The 26,766-nt window shown below is 49.8% G+C and overlaps 3 protein-coding genes, 1 long non-coding RNA gene and 5 other non-coding genes across 15 annotated transcripts; 1 reads left to right on the top strand and 8 right to left on the bottom strand.

Annotated features, from left to right (window-relative positions):
• Positions 1-89: 89 nt before the first annotated feature.
• Positions 90-2,388, bottom strand: RPS11 (ribosomal protein S11). The gene is made up of 5 exons (XM_061173015.1): positions 2,278-2,388; positions 1,479-1,610; positions 1,205-1,280; positions 746-875; positions 90-269 (listed from the first exon to the last, which is right to left on the bottom strand). Exons 1-5 carry the CDS (start codon positions 2,290-2,292, stop codon positions 146-148), a joined length of 477 nt encoding a protein of 158 aa, XP_061028998.1. The 5' UTR covers positions 2,293-2,388; the 3' UTR covers positions 90-145.
• LOC133079264 (small nucleolar RNA SNORD35) lies at positions 988-1,077 on the bottom strand. Its single transcript, XR_009698142.1, has one exon. It is a non-coding gene; the product is annotated as a small nucleolar RNA SNORD35 (small nucleolar RNA).
• A 6,551-nt stretch (positions 2,389-8,939) lies between the features above and the next one.
• RPL13A (ribosomal protein L13a) lies at positions 8,940-12,687 on the bottom strand. The gene is made up of 8 exons (XM_061172355.1): positions 12,606-12,687; positions 10,969-11,041; positions 10,534-10,599; positions 10,223-10,324; positions 9,930-10,015; positions 9,691-9,750; positions 9,247-9,369; positions 8,940-9,055 (listed from the first exon to the last, which is right to left on the bottom strand). Exons 1-8 carry the CDS (start codon positions 12,618-12,620, stop codon positions 8,969-8,971), a joined length of 612 nt encoding a protein of 203 aa, XP_061028338.1. The 5' UTR covers positions 12,621-12,687; the 3' UTR covers positions 8,940-8,968.
• On the bottom strand, positions 9,529-9,615 carry LOC133079263 (small nucleolar RNA SNORD35). Its single transcript, XR_009698141.1, has one exon. It is a non-coding gene; the product is annotated as a small nucleolar RNA SNORD35 (small nucleolar RNA).
• Positions 9,820-9,890, bottom strand: LOC133079260 (small nucleolar RNA SNORD34). The gene has a single exon (XR_009698138.1). It is a non-coding gene; the product is annotated as a small nucleolar RNA SNORD34 (small nucleolar RNA).
• On the bottom strand, positions 10,099-10,183 carry LOC133079258 (small nucleolar RNA Z195/SNORD33/SNORD32 family). Its single transcript, XR_009698135.1, has one exon. It is a non-coding gene; the product is annotated as a small nucleolar RNA Z195/SNORD33/SNORD32 family (small nucleolar RNA).
• Positions 10,842-10,925, bottom strand: LOC133079259 (small nucleolar RNA Z195/SNORD33/SNORD32 family). Its single transcript, XR_009698136.1, has one exon. It is a non-coding gene; the product is annotated as a small nucleolar RNA Z195/SNORD33/SNORD32 family (small nucleolar RNA).
• On the top strand, positions 12,243-18,439 carry LOC133077570 (uncharacterized). Its single transcript, XR_009697784.1, has 3 exons — positions 12,243-12,330; positions 17,881-17,964; positions 18,085-18,439. It is a non-coding gene; the product is annotated as an uncharacterized LOC133077570 (long non-coding RNA).
• Positions 13,666-23,275, bottom strand: FLT3LG (fms related receptor tyrosine kinase 3 ligand). 7 transcript variants are annotated; one of them, XM_061172352.1, is made up of 8 exons: positions 23,205-23,275; positions 22,787-22,853; positions 22,086-22,196; positions 21,727-21,780; positions 21,383-21,526; positions 20,761-20,905; positions 16,730-16,917; positions 13,666-13,895 (listed from the first exon to the last, which is right to left on the bottom strand). In XM_061172352.1, the coding sequence occupies exons 2-8, from the start codon at positions 22,817-22,819 to the stop codon at positions 13,683-13,685; spliced, it is 888 nt and encodes a 295-aa protein (XP_061028335.1). In that variant the 5' UTR covers positions 22,820-22,853; positions 23,205-23,275; the 3' UTR covers positions 13,666-13,682. The 7 variants fall into 7 exon arrangements, with proteins under 7 accessions (XP_061028335.1, XP_061028333.1, XP_061028331.1 ...); XM_061172350.1 differs by lacking the exon at positions 23,205-23,275 and adding an exon at positions 23,123-23,190 and having other exon boundaries at positions 20,761-20,851; XM_061172348.1 differs by lacking the exon at positions 23,205-23,275 and adding an exon at positions 23,123-23,189.
• Between the last annotated feature and the right edge of the window lie 3,491 nt (positions 23,276-26,766).

The following is a 26,766-nucleotide window of genomic DNA, read 5'->3' as shown; positions in this document are numbered from 1 at the left end:
TGAAAAACAGCCCCATCTTCCACATCAACCCCACTTAATTCCCAGGGACACCCCCTCCCTCTGATAAGGGCATGGATACGGAACCTGGCTCATGACTGGGAAAATAACTTTTATTTTGTTTGGGGCAGTGGGCAGGGGTCTGGTCTCAGAACTTCTGGAACTGCTTCTTGGTGCCGGCAGCCTTGGTGACCTTGAGCACGTTGAAGCGCACCGTCTTGCTCAGGGGCCGGCACTCGCCCACTGTGACAATGTCACCAATCTGGACGTCCCTGTGGGGGTGAGCAGCACCACGTCAGAGGGACTCTGCTCCAAGCAGGCCCTACAGGCACCTTTCTCACTGTCTCCAGGCGGAGGCCTGTCAGCTTTGGCTCCTCCAAACCCCAACCAAGCTGCTATTTCCAGTTCCATCTGCACTGCATGCCGCCTTGTCGTTATTTATTGAGCGCTAACTACGAAAGGCACCAAGCTCAATGCCATGCAGAGGATGCTCCAACCCTTCCAGGACAGAAGACCTCCAACTAGCATCTCCATTTTGCAGAGAACGGGAGGCTCCCAAAGATGGTGATACAGGGTCCCCTCACTAACCGCCCCCGCCCCCAACAGCTGACTACCTTCACCCGGCAGCCAGGGCGTCCTGTTAACGGCCAAGGCACGTCCCAAGTCACCCAGGCTCTTGTGGAGCCCACCCCCTCCTCTCTCCCTGGGAGGGTGGCTCACCAGGGCTACCTGGGGCCACCGTGCTCACCTGAAGCAGGGGGAAAGGTGCACAGACATGTTCTTGTGGCGCTTCTCGAAGCGGTTGTACTTTCGGATGTAGTGCAGGTAGTCTCGGCGGATGACAATGGTCCTCTGCATCTTCATTTTGGTCACCACACCTGCGGGCGAAGGGGCAGATCCCGGGTCAGGCCCCATAGGGAAGGGAGCCATGGGCAGCCCAGGGCATGCTGGGAATCAGGGGCCGCTGAGCAGGGTTCCCAAGAAGCCTTGCTCCTGGCATCAGCTGTGCCAACTGCTTTCTCAGCAGTGCCCGGGGTGGGCATCTGAAGACCATCGTGAAAATAACAGACATCATCTGCCAGTGCCCCCCATAACCAGGAGTCTGCCAACCCCTTCCTCACCCAGGACCCTGGAGTCTCCGTGTCCCCAGCCCCTCCTCCCTCAGACCTGGGAATTTGAACCCAAGCCCCCAGAGGTCCTCACTTACCAGACAGGATTCGTCCTCGGATGGAGACATTACCAGTAAAAGGGCATTTCTTGTCAATGTAGGTGCCCTCGATGGCCTGAAGGAATAAGGAGGATTAGCAAGCCCTGAATGGTAGTTCCTGACAAGAACAAGGGGTGTGGCCTCCCTGTAGACACAAAAACTACAATTCCCAGCAGCCCCAGTAACAGCCACTCAGATGTGGATAGGGCAACTCAGTTTGGGCACACGTGCAGGGAAACAGGGATCTCTTTCTTTCTTCTGAGGGTCCCCATACCTCCTTCGGTGTCTTGAAGCCCAGACCAATGTTCTTGTAGTATCGCGGTAGCTTCTCCTTGCCAGTTTCTCCAAGCAGGACCCTCTTCTTATTTTGAAAGATAGTCGGTTGCTTTTGGTACGCACGCTCAGTCTACAGGGATGAGGTGAAAGCTGGTAAGCTTGCAGCAGGCAGCAACCTGGTCTGGAAAGCTTCACAAACCCCCCAGATCCCATCCTCTGCAGTATTTAACTCCCCAAACGCTGCACTCACCCAAATTTACCTCTAACCCAGACAACTCTAAACCCGGGGTTACGTCGGTATTTACTATCTAAAGCACCTTCCACCGCCTGCACAATTCACCCCTTAAAACCCAGAGATACAGAATCATCCCTCTAACACCCTGGACACCCTTCAGCAAGAATTATTCTCCAAGACACAAAGATACCCACCCAGGAGTCACTCCTTATTAATTACATATGGTTCCAAAATTAAATACCAAAACGATGGGTTCCCTGGAGTAATCACAGGATTAACCCTACAGCCTAAGACCTCCAAAAAAACACTCTGTAAACCTTTGGTTTTAAAAGGATAACTCCTAAAAAGCTTGAGCCTTAATTACACCCTAAATGCGGAGCTCCTAAGATTTAGGAGGCGCCAATCGAGATTAACGCCAGGACACGCGCCCTCTGCCCGAATTTCCCTGGGAAATCGAGGACGCCCAGAATTAACCCCCAAACTGGGGCGCGGACTCCCGCTCTCCAGGACACGCCCCTGAAGCCCGGGCCCCGCTAGGTCTGCGTCAGCCCCGAGCCCGAACCTGAATGTCAGCCATCTTCCCGGCCGCCTGAAAAAAGGAAAGCCGCGGCGGCGTCCGGGTTTCCTTATCGATTGCACAGAAGCTAGAGAGGAAGTGACGAAAGAGGGGCAGGGTAACACGGTTTGAGGCGGAGCCTTGGCGAGACTCTGATTGACGGACTGCCCTACCCAAGTACGCGATTCGGAGACCGCACGGACGCTGCCATGACGCTCATGGCAGAGGGCCGGGAAGAGACAGACACTGTCTCGCGAGACTCTTAGGCCATCATTGCGCGCCAGCGCGCTAGGTCACGTTGGGAAAGAGTGGCCAGCCTTGTTATCGCGAGAGTTGTCGGGAGGCGGTCTTGTTTCTGCGGGGAGTGGGACCACGTGGGGTTTGGGGACAGCGTGGCTGTGTCCGCGCAGGGTTTAAACGGGTTGTGGCGGCGGCCATCTTTTTGCAGGACTGGAGACCGGAAAGTCTTAGGAGCATGCCTGCGCTGCGGTGCCGCCATCTTTGTGAGGGGCGGGCACTACCCATGAGTTTTGTGCAGTTTAATGAACGTTGTTTTCCTCTATGGGCCATTTCATCCCCAAAGGTTTCGTGAAAAAAAAAAAAAAAAAAAAAAAAAAGACCTTCTTCTGATTGTCTGTAACAGCGCTGTCCAATAGTAGTTTCCGCTGTGATGGAAATGTTCTGTATCTGCGCTGTCCAACACAGTGGCCACTGGCAGTGGAAGTGGGGTGCGTGCGACTGAGGACCTGAATTTTTAACTTTTTTTTTTCTTTAGGTAAGAAGTGGATTTATTTAGAGAGAAACATACTCCACAGACAGAGTGTGGGCCATCCCAGAAGGTGAGAAAGGCCCTAACTTTAATTTTATTCGATTTAAGTATAAACAGCCCCATGGGGCTAGTATCTACTGCGTTGGTCAGTGCACGTCTATAACTGAATACTAATTCATTGTTTTATAAATTCTTGTAAAGCAAAATCTAACAGCAATTGCCATGTGCCTGGCATTGTGCTAACACTCTAAGTATGGTTCGGTTACTATTCCCATTTTGCAGATGGGGAAACTGAGGCATTAGTTGCTCCAGGTTTCACAGAAAATGAGAGGCAGAGGTGGGACTTGAACCTGGGCAGTCTCGCTCCAGCGTTCTTAATCACCAACCTTTAAAGAAGGAAGCTTTGAGTCCTTTTTACAGTCACTTCACACTTAATGAGCACCTATTTGGTACCCGGCCCCCTTCTGGGCAGTGGTGGCAACAACCCGACCAACCCTGACAGCTGTCCACACTCTAACTGACTTGCACCTTGTTGGGAGATTTCAAACTCCAGACCTTGGCACGGATAGGTGTCTTATGCCTCTTTCCTTAGTTAAGTCTTGGTCTAAAATTTCCCAGCGCTCTAACTGCACAGAGTGTGGTTCTCTCTAAATAAATCCACTTCTTACCTATCACAATAAATACATAAATAAATAATAAAACCCATGGGGAATATACAGAATATTCAGTGATTTCATGTTAGGACAAGTGTGCAACCATCTGAAAAAAAAATAAAGTTGGATCTCTACCACCTACTGTATGCCAAAGTAAATTTCTGACGTGTAAATATAAAATTTAGGTGGGTTTGGGGAATGAAACCATCAATGTACTAGAAGAAAACATGAGTTTTGTTTTGTTTTGTTTTTTTCACTTATGAGTCTAGTAAAGACTTTTTTTTTTTTTTTTTGGCCGCACCATGCAGCTTGTGTCATCTTAGTTCCCATGGCAGTGGAAGCGCTGAGTCCTAACCACTGGACAACCAGGGAATTCCCTAGTAAAGACTTTCTTAAGCATTGCATTTAGAACATAAAATCTGTGCTCCCAACAAACTTCTACACAGGTCACAAAATATTATTCTTTTGATCTTTTTCCAATTTTTAAAAAAATTGAAGTATAGTTGATTTACAATGTTGTGTTAGCTTCAGGTGTACAGCAAAGTGATTCAGTTATACATATATATGTATATATATTCTTTTTCAGATTCTTTTCCATTATGTTATTACAAGATATTGAGTATAGTTGCCTGTGCTATACTGTAGGACCTTGTCATTTACCTATTTTATGTAGTGTGAATATGTTCATTTCAAACTCCCCCTGCCCCCTCCCCTTTCATGCTTTCTTATTTATCTTTTGTTTCCTCTTCCCCACTAAAATGAGGGCAGGAATTTTCGTTGCCTTTGTTCTCCAGGGCTTCTGGTGACTGTCACATAGTAAGTGCTCAGTTTGTCCTTGTTGAATAACTGACCAAATGAATGGAGGAGAATTAGATACACCAAAATGTCCACTTACAGGCAGATGGGTAAATCCTGGCATAGCTTGAGCATGGACCACTCTGCAAGCACGTAATAAACATGAGGTAAGTCAACCAATCTGGAAATGAAAACACTGCCAGACATGTTTCATTTTTTAATCTTTAAATTTCCGATGACTTCTGAATAGGGATTTCATGCACATGGTACAAAATTCTAAAAGTACCAAGTAAGTTGTGAAAGATGAATCTTTCCCTCACTCTTCTCCCCGGACATGCGCACCCAGTTTCCCTCTGCAGAAGCAACTGCTGTCATCCTGTTATCATCTGCCAATGTGTCTTTCAAACTAGTCTACCCTCTGTTGAATTTGTATGTGGACAAAGCAAAGTGCAGAACAAGAGGCACAGCATGACCCATTTATTCAAATGTTTATGGACAATCTATAGGACTGCATTTTTTTACATATATATTTCTTTTTCATATTCTTTTCCATTATGGTTTATCACAGGATATTGAATACAGTTCCCTGTGCTATACAGTAGGTCCTTGTTGTTTAATGCATTTTTTAAAGCTTATTACATGATATAGTTATGGCTTATCTTTTTAGGTATTATAGACTACACTGTCCAATAACACAGCCATTAGTTACATGTGGTTATTTAAATTTAAATTGAATAACATTTAAAATTCAATTTTTCACTCATTCTATTCGTATTGCAAATGCTCAGTAATCACATGTGGCTAGTGGCTTGCATATTGAACAGCGAAGATTTAGAATATTTTTATCAACATAAAAAAATGCTCTTATAGACAGAGAAGGCTGGTTGCATATATATGTATATATAATATATATGATGTCTTTTAAGTTGTAATAACTTCAGAAATATAAATGCTACAAACTTACAAAAAATCATTTGAAGTTTATTTAAATTTCTTTTACACTTGATAGCTTTGTGAATTTTGAACGATACATTTTTAAAAATTTATTTTATGGAAGTATAGTTGATTTACAATGTTAATTTCTGCTGTACAGCAAAGTGATTCAGTTATACATATATATACATTTTCATATTCTTTTCTATTATGGTTTATCACAGGATACTGAATATAGTTCCCTGTGCTACACAGTAGGACCTTGTTTTCCCAACCTATATATAATAGTTGGCATCTGCTAATCCCAAACTCCCAATCTATCCCTCCCCCCAGCCGCGCATGGCAACCACGTTTGTTCTCTATGTCTGTGAGTCTGTTTCTGTTTCGTAAGTTCATCTGTGTCATATTTTAGATTCCACATATAGGTGATGAATGATACATTTTTAATTATCATTGTTTCAGTCCCTCTGGGGTAGCATTGAGGAGGGACTTTTCATTTTAGAACCTGCTATGTCTTCCCCCCAGTGACCTTGTAGTAGCTTTATAATTTATTTTTTGAAGAAAAAGTAAGTTCTGGAGTATTTGAATGACTTAGAAAGGATTTATGATATTTAGTTTAAAAAAAAAAAAAAAAAAAGCAGGACCCGGAGTTGCTGTCTACAATGTGTGCTAAATAAACTATGTACAAAAGTTACATATAAAAGTCTGCATAAAAGTTTCTAACTTAGGAAAAAGCCTGGAAGGAAATGCATGGTATTGCCCTGGTGGTTTACATCTCCAGGTGGTGAGATTAGGTATGATTTCCTGTCTCGTGTCTTAAATGCTCAATATTTTGTAAATTGCTCAGAGCAGCTGGTGAGATTTTGATAAGGGAAGAGTAAAGAAAAGAAATACTGCTTCACTCTGAAGGGGTGAGGGCAAATCAGAGATGTTTAGGTCCTTAGCTTCTAGACATTTTTGATCACAACCCACAGTAGGAAATGCATTTTGCATTGTGACCAAACACACACACCTCTCTCTCACCCTCCTCTGCCTTCTCTCTTTTCTAATTTTTAAGTCTTTTAACTCTCTCCTTTCCTTTCTGTAATACACTGATTTTTTTCCTTTCCATTTCTATTCAATTTCGTTATCATCACTATTATTTAAAATATTTATTTATTTATTTGTTTGGGTCTGCCGGGTCTTAGTTGTGACATGCAGGATCTTTCTTTTTTTATTTGCGGCATGCGTGATCTAGTTCCCTGACCAGGGATCGAACCCGGCCCCCTGCATTGGGAGCGTGAAGTCTTAACCGCTGGACCACCAGGGAAGCCCCTCAATTTCATTATCATTTTAAGGCTGCTTACAACCCACCACATCGATTTTTTTGAACTGCAGTATGAACAGCCTTGCTGCCCAATAATAAACTTCAGCCAACTCTAGTTGTTACCACTTGAGGGCGTATTTCCCTGTCTCTGCCAGATTTCAGACATTTACTAGCATTTCACAACAGAAATCCAAAAGCTAGGAGACCTGGAGACCCTCCCCCTCCCCAGTGAGCACAGAAATGTCTATTCAAACAAGACGTATCCCTGCACCCCACCCACAGACCAGGGTCTCCAAGGTTGCTATAGCCCAGGAGATGAGGCTGACCTGGAACTGGCACGTCGTTGTCTGTTGGAGGGTGCTTTGGTTGTGGGCAGTTGGGCAAGATGGAACTGGAGCTTTGGAAACGTTCATTCTGTTGGCCCAGAGGTTCTGATTCCCTGTACTTGTCCCACAGGAATGGTTAAGGTTATGCCTGGAGATTTCGTTTGCATTCTCTCTGAGGAATGATGAGCATCTTCTCATGTATTTATTGGCATTTGTGTATCTTTTTTGGTGAAACGTTGTTTTCAAGTTTTGGTTATCTCTTTGTTACTGAGTTTGAGAGTTTTTCTATATATTTGGCATTTAAGTCCTGCAAGAGATACGCAAATAACTTCTCCCAGTCTGACCTGTCTTCATCTTTTTAATGGTGGGTGTCTTTAGAAGTGGCAAGTTTTACATTTTTAAGCCAAATATAAGGGATTGTGGTTTCCAGGGGATTATATTGTGCTTTTACATGCAGTCCTGTTAAACTTAAGACTTAAACTCTGGTTTTCAGTTGCTTCTGTAGGCAGCTCTGCTGGTAAGCGGGAGCCCCAGGAGGGGTAGGGAACCACCCACTTGCAAAATGATTCTTAATGAAAATTTAAGCCACTGTGGTGTCTTAGACATTTTGGAGATTGAGAGAGAATGGCACAGTGCGCCAAGTTATGATCTGCCCCATGAACCAACTAGCAAGTACTGCCCACCAGTCCCAAGGGCAGCACGAATCTAGCTTTCTTCCCAGTACAGATGTGCGTACCTTGGTCACACCAGACCCCTCCGGGTGTCATCCTGGCTGACACCGCTGACTGCACATAACCCTCATCAGTAAGATGGGGATGGGGGCCCACCTGGGTCAAGTATTGAGAGGTGACCAAGGGTGATTATCCAGGGCTGGGTACCCTAATGTTTACCCTTTCAGGGACTCACCCTGGCAGATCTAACAAGCCTAGTTTTAATCGTACAAAGCACCAAGAGCTTTCAAATCCCACTTTCTCTAATGCCTAACCACCGTTTACAAAATGTTTTTTCTTGTCCATTTCTTCACATTAAGCGTGGCCCGGCGTGGCAGACTGGAAGAGACCACATGCCCCACAGTGAGGAACCGGTTTTAGAGAATGCTGGCAACTCCATACTTTGCAGCTGAATTAGGGAAGACAACTTTATGCAAACTGGGCAACACCAGGCTCTACAGGTCGTAAGTACCAATCCCATAGGCATCTCAAATTCCTTGGCATGTCAATCTCTACAAAGGTCAACTCCTCCACGAAAGGCAGTTTCTAATCCATCATCTGCAGAAACAGCACAGCCAGTTTTGTTCTTCAAAGCCTCCCATCAGCCGAGGGCCTTGCTCCCCTGGGCCTGCCTCTATGGCAGACACACACTGCAAAGACGCCAAATTTCTTTAAAAATAATTTATTAGTTTTGGATCACAAAATATAGGGAAGACACAAAGGCAATGCCTGTGACCCCTTGGGCCGTACTTCCCTTCCATAAACACCTTTTAGAACCCCAGACTCGTGCTGCCCAAGCATTCTCTCACGTCCTAACAGCTGCAGAGTATAGTACCTGACCACGTGGGAAGCTTAGACTCCCTGTAGGCGACGTGAGTGGCCCTTCCGCTTAGGTCTTCCAGCTCACTTTTGCCAGTATTGCAACAGCACGGGTTGTTCGCACTGTCCATATCCTAAAACTTTCATGAATGAATAGGTCACAGGCAAATTCTGCCTGCACAGCCCTTACAACTGTCTACGCTTTTAAAAAGGCCTCTCTTAGACAGCAGTGGCTAAGGCCCCTTCGCTATACCCAGTCTTCTAAATCCCAGGCTGCCTGTGGCACCTGGATGGCAGCCCCTGGGGGTCCCCCACATCCTAGGGTGGCGATGGAGGAAGGGCAGGCCAGGCCAAGCATGAAGAAGAAACGGTCAATTTTATTGGGCTCAGACTAAGAATCCATGGGTCTTGAGGACCTCTGTGAATCGGTCGATTTTCTTCTCTATGTTCTTTTCGGCCTGCTTCCGTAGCCTCTGTGGGGTCAAGGTAACAGGTGGTGGTTAGTGGCTGCTCCCTAGGACTGCCCTTATCCCAGGGGGCCACCCACACCGGGCCTTAGGCAGAGCCTTCTGAGGGCGTAACAAAGACCCAAGTCAAGACTAATCAGCTCCCAGACCCTGCCCCAGAAAGTGTGGTGCCCCTCCAGCCTCAGCCCCACCCTCACCATGAGCTGCTTCTTTTTCCGGTAGTGGATCTTGGCCTTCTCCTTTCTCTTCTCCTCCAGTGTAGCTGTTACTGCCTGGTACTTCCAGCCAACCTCATGAGCCAGGCGCCCTAGGTAGGCAAACTGCGGGGGAGAGGGAGAAACGAAGCTCTAAGAAAACGAGGCCAGGGTGACTAGGGGAGGGGCGGTGACATCCTGTCCTAGAGGGTCCCAGTCCAGCCATACAACTTTTCAGCAAGCCTGCGCTCGAGACACAGCCACCCCTGGCAGGGCTCTCTGCTCCTCCTGGCATCAGCTGAGCCATTGGCATTATCGGCATTGCCCACAGTGGCATCCGCAGACCATCGTGAGAATAAGCCATCATCTGCCAGTCTTAGGGCCCTAGGTGCACCCACCAGGAAGCCTGGGACCCCAAGGCATCGCTCAGCAGACCCCGGAACTCACCTTCCGTGTAGGCTTCAGACGTACAACCTTGAGGGCGGCAGGAACCACCATCCGCTTTTTCTGTTAGAGAAGGAGAGGGACTTAGAGACCTGGAGTGAGGGACAGACAGGGAAGAAGGCTGGCTGGGGCAGGCGTCTCAGCCAGTGCTGTTTTCACGAGGATCAAACAATGTAGGTAACTGCAGAACATCACGGACGCCACACACAAAGATGCCGCTGAGGGAGATGGGTCTTGCTTACCTTGTCATAGGGTGGCGGGATCCCATCAAACACCTTGAGGCGGTCCAGAGCGGCCTGGCCTCGCTTGGTCTTGTGGGGTAGCATGCCTGTGGGCAGAGGACAACAGGCCTGCTCAGTGGGGCATGCGAGGACCCCGCTGCCCCACCTGGGTGGGCAGGCGGGCAGGCAGGCGGCCTCAGATGGTAGTGCATGTGGAGTCATCTCATGGTTGGGAAACTCGAACACGAGTGGGAAAAGTCTTCATCACCGGCCACCCGCCCCATCAGCCCCTCTGGTCCTCAGGCCCAGCTCACCTCGCACTGTCCGCCAGAAGATGCGGCTGGGGGCTCGGAAGTGGTAGGGGCCACGGGAGGGGTTGGTGTTCATCCGCTTGCGGAGGAATGCCAGGTACTTCACTGGGAAGAGGGGAGAGTGTGTGAGGCCTCAAGGGTCCTCAGGCAGATGGTAACTCCTTCCAACGCAGCACACAACCTTACTTCCGAGGGCGTGTTCGGGAACTCAGACTAACACCTCCCACCACTGGTGGGACTGCTTAGGAGCCCGTGAAAGCGTGAGCCCTACAGAGGTCCACCTTCTCCAGCCCTCCTCCCAGGCCCTCACTCACACTTGTTTCTATAGAAATTGCCAGAAATGTTGATGCCCTCACAGCGCACAACCACCACCTTTCGACCTAGAGGGAATGGAAAATGAGACAATCAAGGAGGTCAAAGGTTAGAAAGCAGGCCCAGTTACTGCTGAGGACCCAGAAAGGAGGCTCCTTCCGTCTCAAACTGGCCACAATGCACAAGGAAGGCACGGAGTCTCCTGCCCCGTGTCACAGAGCAGCAATTGGCGAAGCTGGACTCATGCTTAAGTTCAATTTGTTAGTCTGACAGAGCCCAGAGCCCCCAACCTGGGAGGGGAGGAGGCTGGCAGGTCTCAGAGCGGTGCATGGAGTTGATCTCATGGTCGTTAGACTCAAACGAAAGATGGTGATTTTTGCTCATCACTGACCTCGAGGCTCGTGTCTGGGGGAGCTATGGGCAGGGGGCAGACTTACCCAGAAGCACCTGCTTAGCCACGATGGCCGCCAGGCGGCCCAGGAGATGGCCTCGGCCATCGAGAACCAGGACCTGTTGGAGATAGGTTGAGAGGGCTCAGAGGCACCCACAGCTTTGACTCCCCACCTCAAACAATCATTCCTCCCTACTTGTTCATTTCCCCTACCTCCCAGGGTGCCAGGAGACCCAGGAACTAGGACCTAAGGCTCACTTTACAGAGAAGACCAAAAGAGCAAATGACTGACTCAGGATTTCAGTAAGTGGAATAAGATACCAAAGGACTCCCCTCACATCTCAACTGTTTGAAAGGCAAGAATCTTTATGCCCAGATTATGCTTGACAGTCAGCAATTGAGCTACAATCTGAATCCAGACTGGCAATACTGATCCTCCAGGCAGAAGAACCTGTGATCTGGATACAAGCTGTAGAATCTCGACAGAATCTTATTCTGTCCTGTCTTAGATACTTTTCTAGCATGAAGGTTCAGAGCGGATGAAGCTAGGAAGGGTAGTCTAAAGCCCTGGCTGGCTCTGGTATTGACTAGATTTGCATCCTCCGGCGAACTGCTCAAACGCCAATCCTCAACTTCTTGTCAAGAGTAAAAGTCCCAACTCTTTACCAAGGGCTTGCTACACATGTTACGATTTTTGGAAGCCGGTGTAAAAGGCTACAGAATCTAAAACCAGACTTCCTGACAATGTGACTTTCGTTAAAACCCTCCAAATCTCCAATATCTGTCTCAGGAACGCTATGATAAATTAATTGAATTACACAAAATACAAGGCAAACTGTACCAGGCGCCGTAAATGCAGGGACACAGGTTCGGAGAACTCTACCACTTGCCTGGCCCCAAACGTGGTTTTCCTTCCTGAACCACAGACCCATCACAGGCACACCCCTTCCAGAGCCATCCCCTCCTTTATATCTAACAGGTTACACAAGAAGCCTGGGCAAAGTCAGAGTTAAGTTTCTGCTGCCGTCCTTGAGGGCCTCCAGGTCGTTAAGGACAAACGATATCCCAGGGCTGTGAACATTTCATCACAATCCTGTTTCCAGCACCAGCAGACCTTTAGACTTCCTCGACCCCCAAGAGAAAGGAAAATAACAATTCGTGCCTGCATGCCCTGTAGGCAGGAGCTCTCTCGACCCACTGCAAAAATTTCGCGCTAAAATACCCACAGCTGCAGGGGAACCCTGATGCGCACTCCCACGAGGCCGAAACAACCCGCGCCTTGGGCAGGGCGGAAGTACCCTCCATTTTGGCCAATCCTCGGCTTCTCTTCGTCCCCTGGCCGCGCAGCTGCCTTCCGCGTGCTTCCCCACCGCTGAGGACACACTGACCCAATTCGGCCAAAATCAAGGTAAATCAGGCCTAGTTTTAAAATAACTTTTCTTGTGCTGGAAGCCCCGATCACTGCCCCCTGGGGGGAAAATGATGCCGCATTCTAGCCAGCCCAGAGCGTAAAAACCGTTTTATATTCCCGTTTTGGGTTCCTCTTACCCCGAAAGCTTTCTGTTTTGCTTAGTTGTCGATCTTAAGTTCCACAGTACACTTACGAGAGGAAAGAGGGCCAACCCCGGTCCGGTCTCGACCCCACCCGGCCCCACACCGCTCCGGCCCGCGCAGAGCCTGTACCTGTCCCTCCGCCATCTTCGGCAGCCGCCTGGGAAAGAAGGAACCTTAACCGCAGGGTTTCTTATCCCTTGAAACAGGGGCGGAGGAAGTGACGCAACACGGGCGCTTTCCGTCTTTTCATTGGCCAGAGTGCCTTGCGCGTGCGCAGAAAGGCCCACTGGTAGGCGGGTCATCTTTTGACTGTCCAATCAGTATCGTTTCTATCGAACCTAGGAGGCCATGGCTGTGCCGGGCGAGATCACGTGGGGTAGGAGGGGGGCGCTGCGGGGGCGGGGCTGTTCAGCCTCTGTTGCCGTATTGAGGAGGGGCTGGTAATCCTCGCGCGAGTTGCTCGCTGTGTTTGCGGTGGGGCGGGGGCGAGAAGGCTGGAGGAGAAGCGCTCTTACCCCCTAAAGCGATATCACGTGTAGGCCCACAGCGTGCAACGAGGCTTGCCCTTTAGCGCTCAGTCTAGGCTTAGAGATCTGGATTTCGGTGCCTGTCCGGCTTCCTTGTGATCTGGCTAAATCCCTGGCCGTGTATGGGCCTCAGTGTCCTCACCTGTCAAAAAGGTGGAGATAGTCTTCCCTATGAGATCTAACATATGAAGGAATGACTTCTAGATGCCTGAATGTTCCCCAAAGGAGCTTCTCACTTTCTGGACAAAGCCTTTGCTTTGGCGGTGCCCCGTGACTGGGATGCCCTCCCCTCCACCCCCACCTTCTAAAATCTGGCTTGGGTCCTTCTCTCTAGAGAGCCTCCCTGTTATCTCAGGCTGGCTCAGGTACATCCTCGGAGCTCCCACAGTGCCTATGCTACCTGCATTAGAGCGTGTGTCATCCTGTACTGGGGCTCTCTGGGGCCCCTGTCTTCTCACCCATGGACCAGGAACCCTGAGAGGGTGGGGCTTGTTCTCACTCACGTCTGGGTCCCAGCCTTGCCCTGCACTGGCCCTGGGGCCCAGGAGGCCTCAGAAAATAGGTATTGAATGAAACACTGCATTAACTGAAAAACCAAGACCCAAACCCAAACTGCCCCATCCACTCACCCTGTCCCATCCACAGACAGGCCTGGCCAGAGCTGGTAGAAAAGGATGATTTATATACAATTTCCTGGGGACAAGGGCTTTGTACAGAGGGGGGAGGGTGAGGCCGGGGCCGCTGCTGGGTGCTGGCGTTGCCTCCATCCTGGGGAGACAGTGACAGGAGCAATGTGGCCAAGGAAAGGACCAGTTTCTAGCTGACTTCCTCCAAGTTCCGACTCTGTGTCCTCGGGCAGGTGACTCCTCTCTCTGGGCCTCAGTGTCCTCCTCTGTAAAATGGGATGATAGATGACTCACTGGGCTGTTTGAGGCTCCGTGGACAGAGGAGAGGAAAGCACCAAGCTCAGGGCTTGGCACAGTCTCAATGCCAAAACCAACTCCATTCACCCTGAATGCTCACTATGTGTTTGGGCATCGCTGGCCAAGAGAAGTAACTCTCTGCAACCATGAGAGATCTGCGTGCTCCCGGACAGCTGTGATACCAGCCACATGTGAATACTGGGCACTGTAAATGTGGCCAGCAAAACTGAGAAACTGAGTTTTTCATTTTACCTAATTTAAACTTAAATAGTGTGGTTATTGGGAGAGTGGGAAAACAGGGTGTGAACAGGGAAAAGGGTAGGAGGAAAACTTCTCAATTGAAAATTGTATCTCGGGGACTTCCCTGGTGGTCCAGTGATTAAGACTTCGCCTTCCAATGCAGGGCGTGCGGGTTCGATCCCTGGTCCCTGGTCGGGGAGCTAAGATCCCACATGCCTCGCAGCCAAAGAACCAAAACATAAAACAGAAGCAATATTGTAACAAATTCAATAAAGACTTAAAAAAAAAAAAGAGAAAATTTGTTTAAAAAAAAAAAAAAAGTATCTCAGACTTCCTTGGCGGTCCTGTGGTTAAGACTCTGCGCTTCCACTGCAGGGGGCACAGGTTCAATCCCTGGTCGGGGAAGCTCCCGCATGCAGCGAGGCGTGGCCAAAAAAAAAAAAAAAAAAAATTGTATCTCAAAGAAAAAAAATCTCAAAAAAAATTGTAATAAAAAGTACTGCCCGGGACTTCCCTGGTGGCGCAGTGGTTAGGAGTCCGCCTACCAATGCAGGGGACACGGATTCAAGCCCTGATCCGGGAAGATCCCATATGCCCCAGAGCTATTAAGCTCGTGCACCACAAGTACTGAGCCTGCGCTCTAGAGCCTGTGCTCTGCAATGAGAAGCCCTCGCACCACAACAAAGAGTAGCCCCAGCTCACCACAACTAGAGAAAGCCTGTGCATAGCAACGAAGACCCAATGCAGCCAAAAAAAAAAAAAAAAAAAAGTACTCCCCAAAACAAATGCTGATATGAAAGATCATTTAATTTAGAAATTGTTCCGTGATCCAGTTATTGGAAAACTTCTGTAGGTTTCAAAGAACTTGAGTATACGAATCTACTTATGCAGCTGTAAATTTCATGGAATCTAAATACTGATCAAATATTTCTGATAAAAATTTCGCATATGCATTGCGATGTGCTGTGAGTGTAGCATACACACTACATTCTGAAGACTTGGTATGAAAAAAAGAATGTAAAAATATCTCATTGATAATTTTTTAAAGTATTGATTACATGTTGAGATGACAACATTTTGGATACACAGGGTGAAATAAAATATATTCTTTTTTTTGGCCACGCCACTGGGCTTACGGGATCTTAGTTCCCCGACCAAGAATCAAACCCATGCCCCCTGCAGTGGAAGCACAGAGTCCTAACCACTGGACCACCAGGGGATTCCCTAAAACATATTCTTTATACTAACCTGCTTATTTTTACTTTAAAAAAAGATTCAGCTACTAGAAAATTTAAAATCACATGTGTGGCTTATATTCTATTTCCTTGGACAGCATTGCTCAAAGGGTTTTTCGTGGTCACTTCCCTTAATCTCTCAACAACTCTATGGTAGAAGGATTATTATTAGTCTTTTGTACAGATAAGGAAACTGAGGCAGAAGAGTGAAAGGCACAGAAGCCGGAATCAGAAGGCCCAGAGTCAAATCTTGGCTCTGTCAGTCACGAGCTGTGTGACTTTTGGCAAATGATTTACCTCTCTGGGCCTTGGTTTCCGCCTCTGTGAAATGGGGATAATAATGGCACCAGCTTCTCAATTAAGTGAGTTAATTTGTAGAAAGCTCCAGCACAAGACCTGAGACACTGAGGCACTCTACGTGTGAGCCATTGATGCCAGATGTTTCTTGTGAGATCCCTCTGAGCACATTGGGAACCTGGGCACTCCACTCCTTCCTCCCTCCGGGCACCACCCACCTTCTGCCCCCAGACTGGTTCCCAAGTTTGCCTCTGGGGCTTCCTCTTCCTGCTGCCCTAGGTGAGAAGTCCCAGCTCCCTTACCTTGCCTTTGAGGCCTAGATGTTGCTGTGCCATTTTCAATCCCCCACCCACCCACCCCAGGCTGGGCGAAGTTGCTAGAACACCCTGACCTTTTTCACACCAGGAGGGCTTTGCAGAGGCGGTCCCCTCTGCCTGCTCCAGGAGGCCACTCTCTCCTGGCTTGCAGACTCCTTATCCAAATACCTCCCCGGAGGTTGGGGTGGGCCGTGTCCTCATGCCCGCAGGTCCCCACTGAGCTCACTGTCTTTCCCAAATCTCCCTCCTCCCCCCAGGTTCCCCACTGGGCCAGACCCAGCGTCCTCTGCTTGCGCCACCTCCCCTTCCTCCTTCCTCCCACCCCCCACCAAGCCTGTCAGTCTCCAGCCCCATCCCTCCCGATGATCCCTGACCCCTGACTCTGCCCGTCCCCTCCTCTCCGTCCCCGTGGTCCGGCCCTGGCTCAGGCCTTGTCCTCTCTCCCTGGACCCTCGCCCAGCAGCCTCCTCTTTGGCTTCCAGTCTGCTGTCTGTTCCAGTCTGTCCCCCTCCATGGCCCCAGAAGGGTCTTCTTGCATCTGGACTGACCCACACCTTCCCTGCTCAAGGCCCCCCCCCAACACATGCCACCCACACCAACACCAAGTCCAGGGTCCTCAGCTTGATGAGGAGTCAGTGCTCCAGGCAGGGCACCTATGGCCCCCAAAGGATCAGCTGACTCCGGCCACGCCCTCTGCCCACCCCACTGGCTCACCCGCTCCCCAGGGTAAGGCATCCTCTGTCTCTTCCTTCGCCAGTGCAGGCACCAGGCAGCGGCCAGCAGCAGGAGGGCCACGGGCAGCAGCAGCAGCAGCAAGAGGAGCAGAAGAGGGGCCTGCGGGGCCGGCAGGGATGTGGCCTCCAAGGCCCCGGGGCTCATTGGGGGCAGCAGGGTGGAGGAGTCTGCCAAGAGAGAGGAGGCTGGGTGACTGAGAAGAAGGGCCAGGCCAGGGAAGGAAAAAAAGTCCTGCCTGGTCCTGCTGTGTGACCTCGGGTGGGCTGCTCACTTCTCTGGGCCTCAGTCGCCTCATCCATAAAATGGGGATAATTATTGTATCGACTTCATAAGGTTGTCACAAAGATTAAACGCGTGAATATACCGAAAGTGCTTAGAACAGTGTCTAGCACGTAGTAAGGCTGAATTTTATTTATTTTTTAAAGCCACTAATAACTCTTTATTTCAAATATATCATTTTTCTTTTTTTTTCTTTTTGCCCGCACAGCATGTGGGATCTTAGTTCCCCGACCAGGGATCGAACCCAGGCCCCTGCCAGTGGAAGTGTGGAAGTCCTAACCAGTGGACCTCCAGGGAATTCCCTACATTTTATTTTATAAAGGGACAAATGTGTGTCTAGTGCTTATGTATCGATTTGCTTATTTGTCTTCTTCCGCCAATAGTCTATGAGCTACATGAGGGTGACAGGAGCCTTATTGCCAGAACCTACTACTTAGTGCTCACGAAATAATAGTTTAATTTACATAAAGTAAATATCTGAGTGGATGAATGGACAGATAATAGAACAATGAAAGATACAATGTGTGAAGCTATGATGGCTCACAAGGCCCCACTTGATCTGGCCCCCTTTGTTCCTTCTGTACCCTCACCCCCCACCTTCTCCCCTTTGCTTACTTGGCCTCAGCCACTGGGGCCTCCTCATGATTCCTTAAACAAGTAGGCAGGTTTCCGCCTCAGGGCCTTTGCACTGGCTGTTCCCTTTTTCACAACTTTCAGTGACTTTCCAGTCAACCACCTCAGCCCATGATTCCATCACCCTGTTTTAATTTGCCTGCATGGGGCTCGTTATACTCAGATACTTTCCTGATTAATTATATGTTAACATGTTTATCGTCTGTCTCCTTTATTAGCACGTCAGCCTCCCATGGACATGGACTTGATCTTGTTTTGTGCTGTGTCTCCAATGCCAGGCGCCAGGGAGATGGTTAATAAAGGTTGGTTGAATGAATGATTAGTGATACATGTAAATACAAATGACAACGTTAAATATAAATGACTACTACTACACCACTTCTCTGGTGGTGCAGTGGTTAAGAATCCGCCTGCCAATGCAGGGGACATGGCTTCGATCCCTGGTCCGGGAAGATCCCACATGCCGCGGAGCAACTAAGCCCATGCACCACAACTACTGAGCCTGCGCTCTAGAGCCCGAGAGCCACAACTACTGAGCCCGCGCACCACAGCTACTGAAACCCACGCGCCTAGAGCCTGTGCTCCGCAACAGGAGAAGCCACCGCAATGAGAAGCCCGCGCACCACGACGAAGAGTAACCCCCGCTCGCCGCAACTAGAGAAAGCCCGCGCGCAGCAATGAAGACCCAATGCAGCCAAAAATAAATAAATAAACAAACAAACAAATAATTTATATATCTATAAATGACTAAACGATTGGAAATGCAGGAAGAAATTGAGAAGAATATAATTAGAGCGGGAGGTTTTCTTATGTCCCCCCACCCCCACCCCCACCCCCCGCACGGCTTGCGGGATCTGACCAGGGATGGAACCTGTGCCCCCTGCAGTGGAAGCATGGAGTCCTAACCACTGGACCGCCAGGCAAGTCCCTAGAGCGGGAGGTTTTTAACCATCCCTCTCAGAACTTGACAGATCTTGTAGACAAATATAACAAAGACAGAAAGTCTCTGAATAATACCAAGATAAGGTTGATAGAATATATACACACTGATTCGACCCTGATCGTACCAAAAAAAAAAAAAAATCTATTATTTTCCTAAGACCTTGTTCAGTTACAAAACTGATTATATACTTGGCCGTAAAGGAAACCTTAATAAACTGAACAAGTTTTCACAGGGCGTGGTCTCTCGTCATATTCCAATAAAGTTATTTCACTTTGAAACTTATTTTTTTTTTTGGCCGCACCGCGTGGCTTGCAGCATCTTAGTTTCCTGACCAAGGACTGAACCTGTGCCCTTGGCGGCAAAAGCTCGGAGCCCTAACCACTGGACTTCTAGGGAATTCCCCACTTTGAAACTTCAGGGCTGGCCCATCCAAGATGGCGGCCACTTGCCTCGTGGCGACTAAATATGTGACCTGCGGCCAATCTGAACTGAGATGTGCTGTCCGTGTAAAATACACACCAATTCTTAAAGACTTAGTAGGGAAAAAAGGATGTGAAATACCTCATTAAGTAATTTTTAAAAATATTGATTATGTGTTGAAATGATATTATCTTGGGTTAAATAAAAAATATTGAGTTAGTAAAATCTGTGGTTTAGGGACTTCCCTGGCGGTCCGGCGGTTAGGACTCTGAGCTCTCACTGCCGAGGACCCTGGTTCGATCCCTGATCAGGGAACTAAAATCCCACGAGTTGCAGGGCGTGGCCCCCCCAAAAATTTGTGATTTAAATATTATTTTTAAAATTATAAAATTATGAGAATTAAATTCAAGGGACTTCCCTGGTGGTCCAGTGGTTAAGACTCCGCTAAATAAATAAATAAATTCAATAACATCACAGAATTCCCGGGCAGTTAGGACTACACCCTTCCACTGCAGGTGGCACGGGTTTGATCCCTGGTTGGGGAACAAAGATCCCGCAAGCCATGCAGCACAGCCAAAAAAAAAAAAATAATAATAATAATAATAAATTCAATAACATCATTATAGAGAACAGATTACTGGTTGACAGGGGTTAGGATGGGAGTTTTAGGATGAGATCTAGTTGCACAAACTCACATGTGGTGACACAAAGCTACATGTGTGATAAAATTACATAGACACACATACATACACACACACACTCTCTCTTTTAGGGGTTGAATGTGTCCCTCAAAATTCATATGATGAAATCCTAGCCCACAGTACCTCGGAATGTGCCCTTATTTGGAGATCAGGTCTGCAAAGAGGTGATCAAGTTAAAATGAGGTTGTTAATGGTGGGCCCTAATCCAGTATGACTGGTATCCTTATAAGAAGGGGAAATCTAGACACAGAGATATGCATAGGGGGAGAGTGCCATGTGAACATGAAAATGGCCATCTATAAGCCAAGGAGAGAGACCTGAAACAGATCCTTCCCTCACAGCCCTCAGAAGAAGCTAGTCCTGCTGACACCTCAATTTCCCAACTGTAAGAAGATAAACTGCTGCTGCTTCAATCACCTGGTTGGTGGTACTTTGTTACAGCAGCTGTAACAAACTAATACTCACACACATGCATGCATGCATATATAACTGGTAAACTCTGAATAAACTCTGTGGATTGTACCCATGTCAACTTCTTGGTTTTGACATTGTGCTATAATTAATGTTACCAAGCAAAAGGTACCACTGGGGAGGCTGGGTGAAGGGTGTGCAGGACCTCCCTGTACAGATTCTATGCCCCTTTCCTTTGAATCTGTAATTATCCCAACATAAAAAAGTTTAAAAAATAAATCCACCAATAACATGCTAAAAAATAACAAACATTAAGAATCCTGAAAAATAAGTGAATTAACCTTTTTTAACTTTTTTTAAACATGGCTACAACAAAATTTACACTCAAACGTGTGACTCTCATTCTATTTCTATGGTATAGAGCTACCTCAGAGAAACAGGCAGGGATGGTTATTCCCTTCTCAGAGATGGGTAAACTGAGGCCCAGAGGGGGATGACAGGCCCAAAGTCACACAGCCCATAGGAGCACGGTGGGGTCTGGGGAGCCCTGAGTGGAAGGGGTGAGGGCCTAGTGAAGGTGGGAGAGGAGGGGGTGGGGCGGTGGGCTATGGGGCGCTGGGCACCTTTACCCGGCTGACACTGCAGCTCCAGGCACCTGGAGAAATTCCGGCGGGTGATCCAGGGCTTCAAGGCCACCAGCTGCTGGGAAGTGTCCTGCAGGAGGTGGGAGATGTTGGCCTGGACGAAGCGAAGACAGCTGGGGAGGGGCTGGGGGCAGGGGAGGGAGACGTCACCACGGCATCACCCCCAGTGTCACCTCAGGTCAAGGGCAAGGCCTGGGTCTCACAGAGAGTTTGGAGCCTTGCTCCCCCAGGTTGCTAGGGGGAAGCCTCCTTAGCAATGTCTAGCAATGCGGTCCAGTCAGACCTGGATCAGGAGGGAGTTTAGATGCCCTCCTTCTCCGGGTTGCTAGGGGTGAGAACCCCTTAGCAACATCCTTCAACAGGGCCTGAGAAACAAACTTAGAATTGGTGCATTGGGCTCAGACCCCTGGCCATCCTCCAGTACTTAGAGAATTGTCACTTCCCAGCACTGAGGGCCTCCAGCAGGACTGGACTTGCAGCTCCACCTCCCTCAGGCTGCTCAGGTCAAAGGAAATCTCCAGTAAGCCCTAGCAGACCTTTGCTTCCAATCCCTAGGAAAGCATCACGCTCCCCTCACTCATTCCCCAAGTTCAGGGCTGACCTGGAAGGCACATGAGGTGACGAAGTGTATCTCGGTGTTGACAGCCTCCAGCAGTTTCCCCATCTGGGACCCAGCCACGGTCTTGAGCCGTCCCATCCAGCGCTGGGCCAGGACCAGACGCCAGAAAGCCCCACAGAGCTCGTCCTGGGGAGAGACCACCCAGGCTCTGGGTCCCGTGGGCGGAGGGGGTAGGGGGCTTAACCGGTGGGGCTGGGGGCCGGGACTCCAGGGTCCCGGGGGAGGAGGGGGCCGGGTCAGCACACTAGCCTGGCTCCCTGAGGGGTGGTGAATCTTGAATCTCTCCTTCCCACCTCCATCCCGGGCCCCTCCCATCTGTGACTCACGTCCTGCAGGTTGGAGGCAACAGTGACTGGGTAATCTTGAAGCAGGTAGTCAGACTGCGGGAGAAAACAGGGTCAGGCCTGGCTGCAGACAGGAGGAAAGAGAGCTATGGGGACCCGGGGGCGGGGGGACAGGGACCCAGAGAGAAGGGGGTGGGGACCCAGGGTGGGGAGATGGGGACCCAGAGAGAGGGGTACAGAGACCCGGAGGGGGCGGGGACCCAGAGAGAGGGGGACAGGGACCCAGAGAGAAGGGGGCGGGGACCCAGGGTGGGGAGACAGGGAGCCACAGAGACCTAGACAGGGGGAACTCAGACCCAGAGACAGAACCTCGGCCTCGGATTTGGGGCAGGGATGCTCACCAGCTTGCCGATGGTGCTGGTGAAGGTGGAGGAGATGGGGCTGTGGGGGAAGGAGCAGTCCGGGGTCCCGCGGAGGCCGGGGCTCAGCAGCAGCAAGAGCAGCAGGGAGGTCTGCGGGCAGCGCGGAGTGAGGGCCCCACTGGCTCCACGCCCGCCCCCCTCCCTCGTCGAGGCTGCCCCCCTCCAGCCCCCTTTTCTCCCTTCCCTCTTTCTCCTTTCCAGCTCTTCCACTTCTCGGCTCCTCCTCCTCTTGGCTCCTGTGTGCCCACCTCTGACCATCTTTCCTGTATCTCTTTCTGCCTCTGGTCGGGTGCTGACCAGTTTTCACCCTCCTCTGCCCCATCTGTTTCGCCCCCCATCTCCCCACCTCGACCCATCTCTCTCCACTTCTGCTCACTTCTGCCCAGGATTTTCTCATCTCTGTCCATCCCTCTGCCCCTCCATGCTCATCTCTCCTGTTTCTCCCTAGATCTGGGTCCCATCTTTCCCACTTGTACCCACCTCCCTGTTTCTTCCCCCGACCCTTACCCATCTTCCCCCAACCCTGTCCATCTCCCCGCAACTCTGTCCCTCTCCTCCCAACTCTGTCCATCTCCCCCACCCCGTCCATCTCCCCCCAACTCTGTCCATCTCCCCTCTCAGCTCTGCCCATCTGGACACCGCTCTTCCTTTCCCCCACCTTAACCCCCAGGGATACGCACAGTTGGGCTCCAGGCTGGCGCCAGCACTATCATTTCGGCCCGGGGCCCCTCATGCCTGTGGCCGGATCTTGGAAGGGACAGAAGAGCGAGTCTCGGACCCCCGCACCCCAGCCCCTTCCTTGCCCGCCCCTCCCGCCCCTTCACCTCCCCGCCCCTCCCCCTCCCCGCCCCTCCGCCCCTCCCTCGGTCCTTTGATGTGGCTAAGTTTCCGCCTCCTACTCTATAGAGCTTCCTGCGTGAAGCACGGTTATGGTGAAAACTCCTCATCTCCCCTTCTAAGAACCCCGACGTCCGGTGCCCGCAACCCTCCCCAGGCCAGGGACCCAGGAACCCGACCCCCACGCCTCTCCGCTCAGCCCCAAGAGGGGGATCCCGGCCCCGTCCTTCGGGGACCAGGAGCCCATTTCTCCTCACGCACCAGGCTTGCCCCAGCTGGGTGTGGAAGGGGCCACGCCGGGTGACAGCCAGAGATCGAAAGTGAAAGGAAATATTGGGGGGAGATAGTGAGCTGGGCGGGTGGGGATCGGGCTGGTGCAAGGGGCGCCACCTGGTGGTGACAGTGGCAGCTGACGCCCCAAAGGGCGCCTCAGTGGGACTCCCGCTCAAGCGGGCTGAGGTTGGGTTGTTCCCTGGGTCGGGGCGGGGGGTTGGACACAGTGAATGGAGAGCTGCGGTTCCAACGTGGATCTGTCTCTAGCTAGAGCTAATCACACAGGGCCAGGAGGAGGTCACGCTGAGCCCTTCATCTTTGCCTTGAAACCTCAGCCCCAGCCCCCAACCCCGGTCACCTTCCACATCGAGGTAAGTGACAGCTCCATCCTTCCAGGTGTTCAGGCCCAAAGGCATGGAGGGGACTTGTGACTCTGTTTGCCTCTCACTGTCCACTGACAGTCCAGTCCGTCAGCAAAGTTGTTGGCTGACCATCAAAACGTATCCAGAATCCGACCACCTCTCATCACCCCCACTGCCGCCACCATCACACGCCTGAACATCACTGTTCCCTACTCACCTCATCAGCTTCCCTGCCTCAGCCCTCACCTGCCACAGCCTGTTCGCCATATGCAGCCAGAGGGAGCCTGTGAAGACCTAAGTCCCCTCACGTCTCTCCTCTGCTCCAACGCCACCGCCCACCCCTGTACCTGCCACAAAAGTCCAAGTCCTCACTGTGGCCTAGACAGACCTGCAGGATCTGGCCCTGTCCCCTGTCTCCTCTCTCCTCCCTCCTCGCTCAAATCCAGCCAAGCTGGCCTAAGGCAGGCACGCTCCTGGCCCAGGGCCTTTGCACTGGCTGTTCTCTCAGCCTGGAATGCCCTTCCCCCAGATACCCACATGGCTCAACCTGATCTCATTCAGGTCTTTGCTCAAATACACAAGGCAAAGCCTTCCCCAACCGCCCTTTTTCAAGTTGCACCCCCCTCCCAGCACTCCCACTCATCCCTGCTTTGCTCTCTCCCTCATCACTCATGACCTTCTGACACACCATTGCCGTTTACTTTTCTTCTTTATTGTCAGTTGTCCCTATGAGGACGTCAGCTCTGGGAGGACCACGGTGAGTGTCCGCTTACCCTGCTGGATCTCCAGCACCAAGAACTGTGCGTGGCTCACGGCAAGTGCTCGATCAATATTTGTTAAATGAATGAACAAGTGGATCCTGGCCCCTTCGGCATTGTTGTGGTATATTGGAGAATGCATCTGGTGTCCGGCTGTTTCCTGGGAGACAACCTCTAAGTCCTTGGAACTTCCAGGTAAGTGATAGGCTTGTCTTTGTTATTCATGGATGGGGGCGCTCCCTGACCACACCTGAGTTTACACTAATGAGGGACTCAGGATGGGGCTGGTCAGGACCAGAAAAACCAGTCATGTGATTAGAGAGTTGGGGCTTGGAGGCACATGAAGAAGCCTAACTTACCGACCTCTCACCTCCAACCTCGAGGGAAGGGGAGGGAGGCTAGAAATTGAGTTCAATTTCCGTCTCCAACTTCACATGGCTTTTTCCTCTTCTGTCTTCTCCTCTTTTGTCTCTTATAAGGGAACTTGTATTTAGATGTAGGGTCTACTTGGATAAGCCAGGATATCTCGAGATCCTTGACTTAATTACATCTGCAAAGACTTTTTCCAAATAAGGTCACATTCATAGGTTCCGGGGTTAGGACATTATCTTTTGGGGGCCACCACTGAAACCACTAGTTCCCCCAAAGCTGTTTTTCTCACCTCTGGAAACAGCATGTGCAAAGGCCGCACTGGCTGTTTCCTCTGCCAGGGATGCTCTCCCCCCACCACTTTTCTAACCTAATTAGATCTTCATTGTCCTTCAAGACCCAATGCAGTCACTAATCACCAGGGAAATGCAAATCAGAACCACAATGAGGTATCATCTCACACACCTGTTAGGATGGCTATTATCAAAAAGACAGATAAGTGTTGGAGAGGGTGAGGAATGTAAACTGGTACAGCCACTATGGAAAAAGGTGTGAAGATCCCTAACAAAATAACAAATAGAGGGAATTCCCTGGTGGTCCAGTGGTTAGGACTCCACGCTTTCACTGCCTTCAGTGCCAAGGGCGTGGGTTAAATCCCTGGTCTGGGAACTAAGAACCCGCAAGCCACGCAGCACGGCCAAAAACAAAAGAACAACAAAAGTGTCCATTGGCTAATGGATAAAGAAGATGTGTGTATATACACACAATGGAATATTATTCGGCCACAAAAAGAAGGAAAACCTGCCATTAACCTGGAGGACATTATGCTAAGTGAAATTAGTCAAAGACTAATACTGTATGGTGTCACATATGGGGAATCTAAAAAAGTCAAATTAATAGACCCAGAGAGTAAAATGGTGGCTGCCAGCAGCTGGGAGGTCAGGGAAACAGAGAGTTGTTGGTCAGAAAAGACAAACTTTTAGTTATGAGTAAGTTCTGAGGATCTAATGCACGGCATGGTGACTCCATTTAACAAGACTGTATGGTATACTTGGAAGTGGCTGAGAGTGGATTTTTTAATTAATTAATTAATTAATTTTTGACTGTGTTGGGTCTTCGTTGCTGCGTGAGGGCTTTCTCTAGCTGTGGCGAGTGAGAGCTACTCTTCGTTGCGGTGCGTGGGCTTCTCACTGCTGTGGCTTCTCTTGTTGTGGAGCACGGGCTCTAGGCACGCGGGCTCAGTAGTTGTGGCACGTGGGCTCAGTAGTTGTGACGCACGGGCTTAGTTGCTCCGCGGCATGTGGGATCTTCCCGGACCAGGGCTGGAACCCGTGTCCCCTGCATTGGCAGGCGGAGTCTTAACCACTGCGCCACCAGGGAAGTCCCGTGAGAGTGGATCTTCAGTATTCTCACCACAAATAAAAAAGGTAATTATGTGAGGTGACGGCTGTGTTAATTAACTTGATTGTGGTAATCATTTCACAGTGCATATGTATGTTAAATTCTCATATTGCACACCTTAAGAAATCACATTGTAAAACTGAAATATATACAATTTTTAACTGTCAATCATACCCCAATAAGGCTGGGGAAAAAAAAACTCAGTGAAGTGGCAACTGCCTTGGGAAGATTCCTGCCATCTCTCTCGCCTTCACCTCATACACAGACACACACACACACTCAAGTTGGGAAAGGTGTCTTCTTCAGGCCCCCAGAGTGCCCTGAGCTTCTACCACTGCTATAGTACTGTACCTGTCACCTTAGGTTACATCAGTGTCTTTCAGCCAGAGCTGAGCCTACCTCTCCTCTGCTCACAGATCCTCTATGGCTCCCTAGTGCCCTTGGGACAAATTCCCAACCCCTGCTGACACCTTAATTTTAGCTCAGTGAGACCCATTTCAGACTTCTGACCTCCAGAGTTATAAGATGATATGTTTGCATTGTTTTATTTAAGCCACTAACTTTGTGGTCATTGTCACAGCACTGACAAGAAATGAATATACCTCTCATCCACTGCATGAGCTCACAAGGCTAAGTTCTGTCTTGTTCATGGCCATCCCC

Source organism: Eubalaena glacialis, chromosome 18 (assembly GCF_028564815.1).
Source record: "Eubalaena glacialis isolate mEubGla1 chromosome 18, mEubGla1.1.hap2.+ XY, whole genome shotgun sequence".
In the NCBI taxonomy this organism is placed as follows: domain Eukaryota; kingdom Metazoa; phylum Chordata; class Mammalia; order Artiodactyla; family Balaenidae; genus Eubalaena; species Eubalaena glacialis.
The sequence above is the reverse complement of the archived record's forward strand: the minus strand, read 5'-3'. Positions and strand labels throughout refer to the sequence as shown.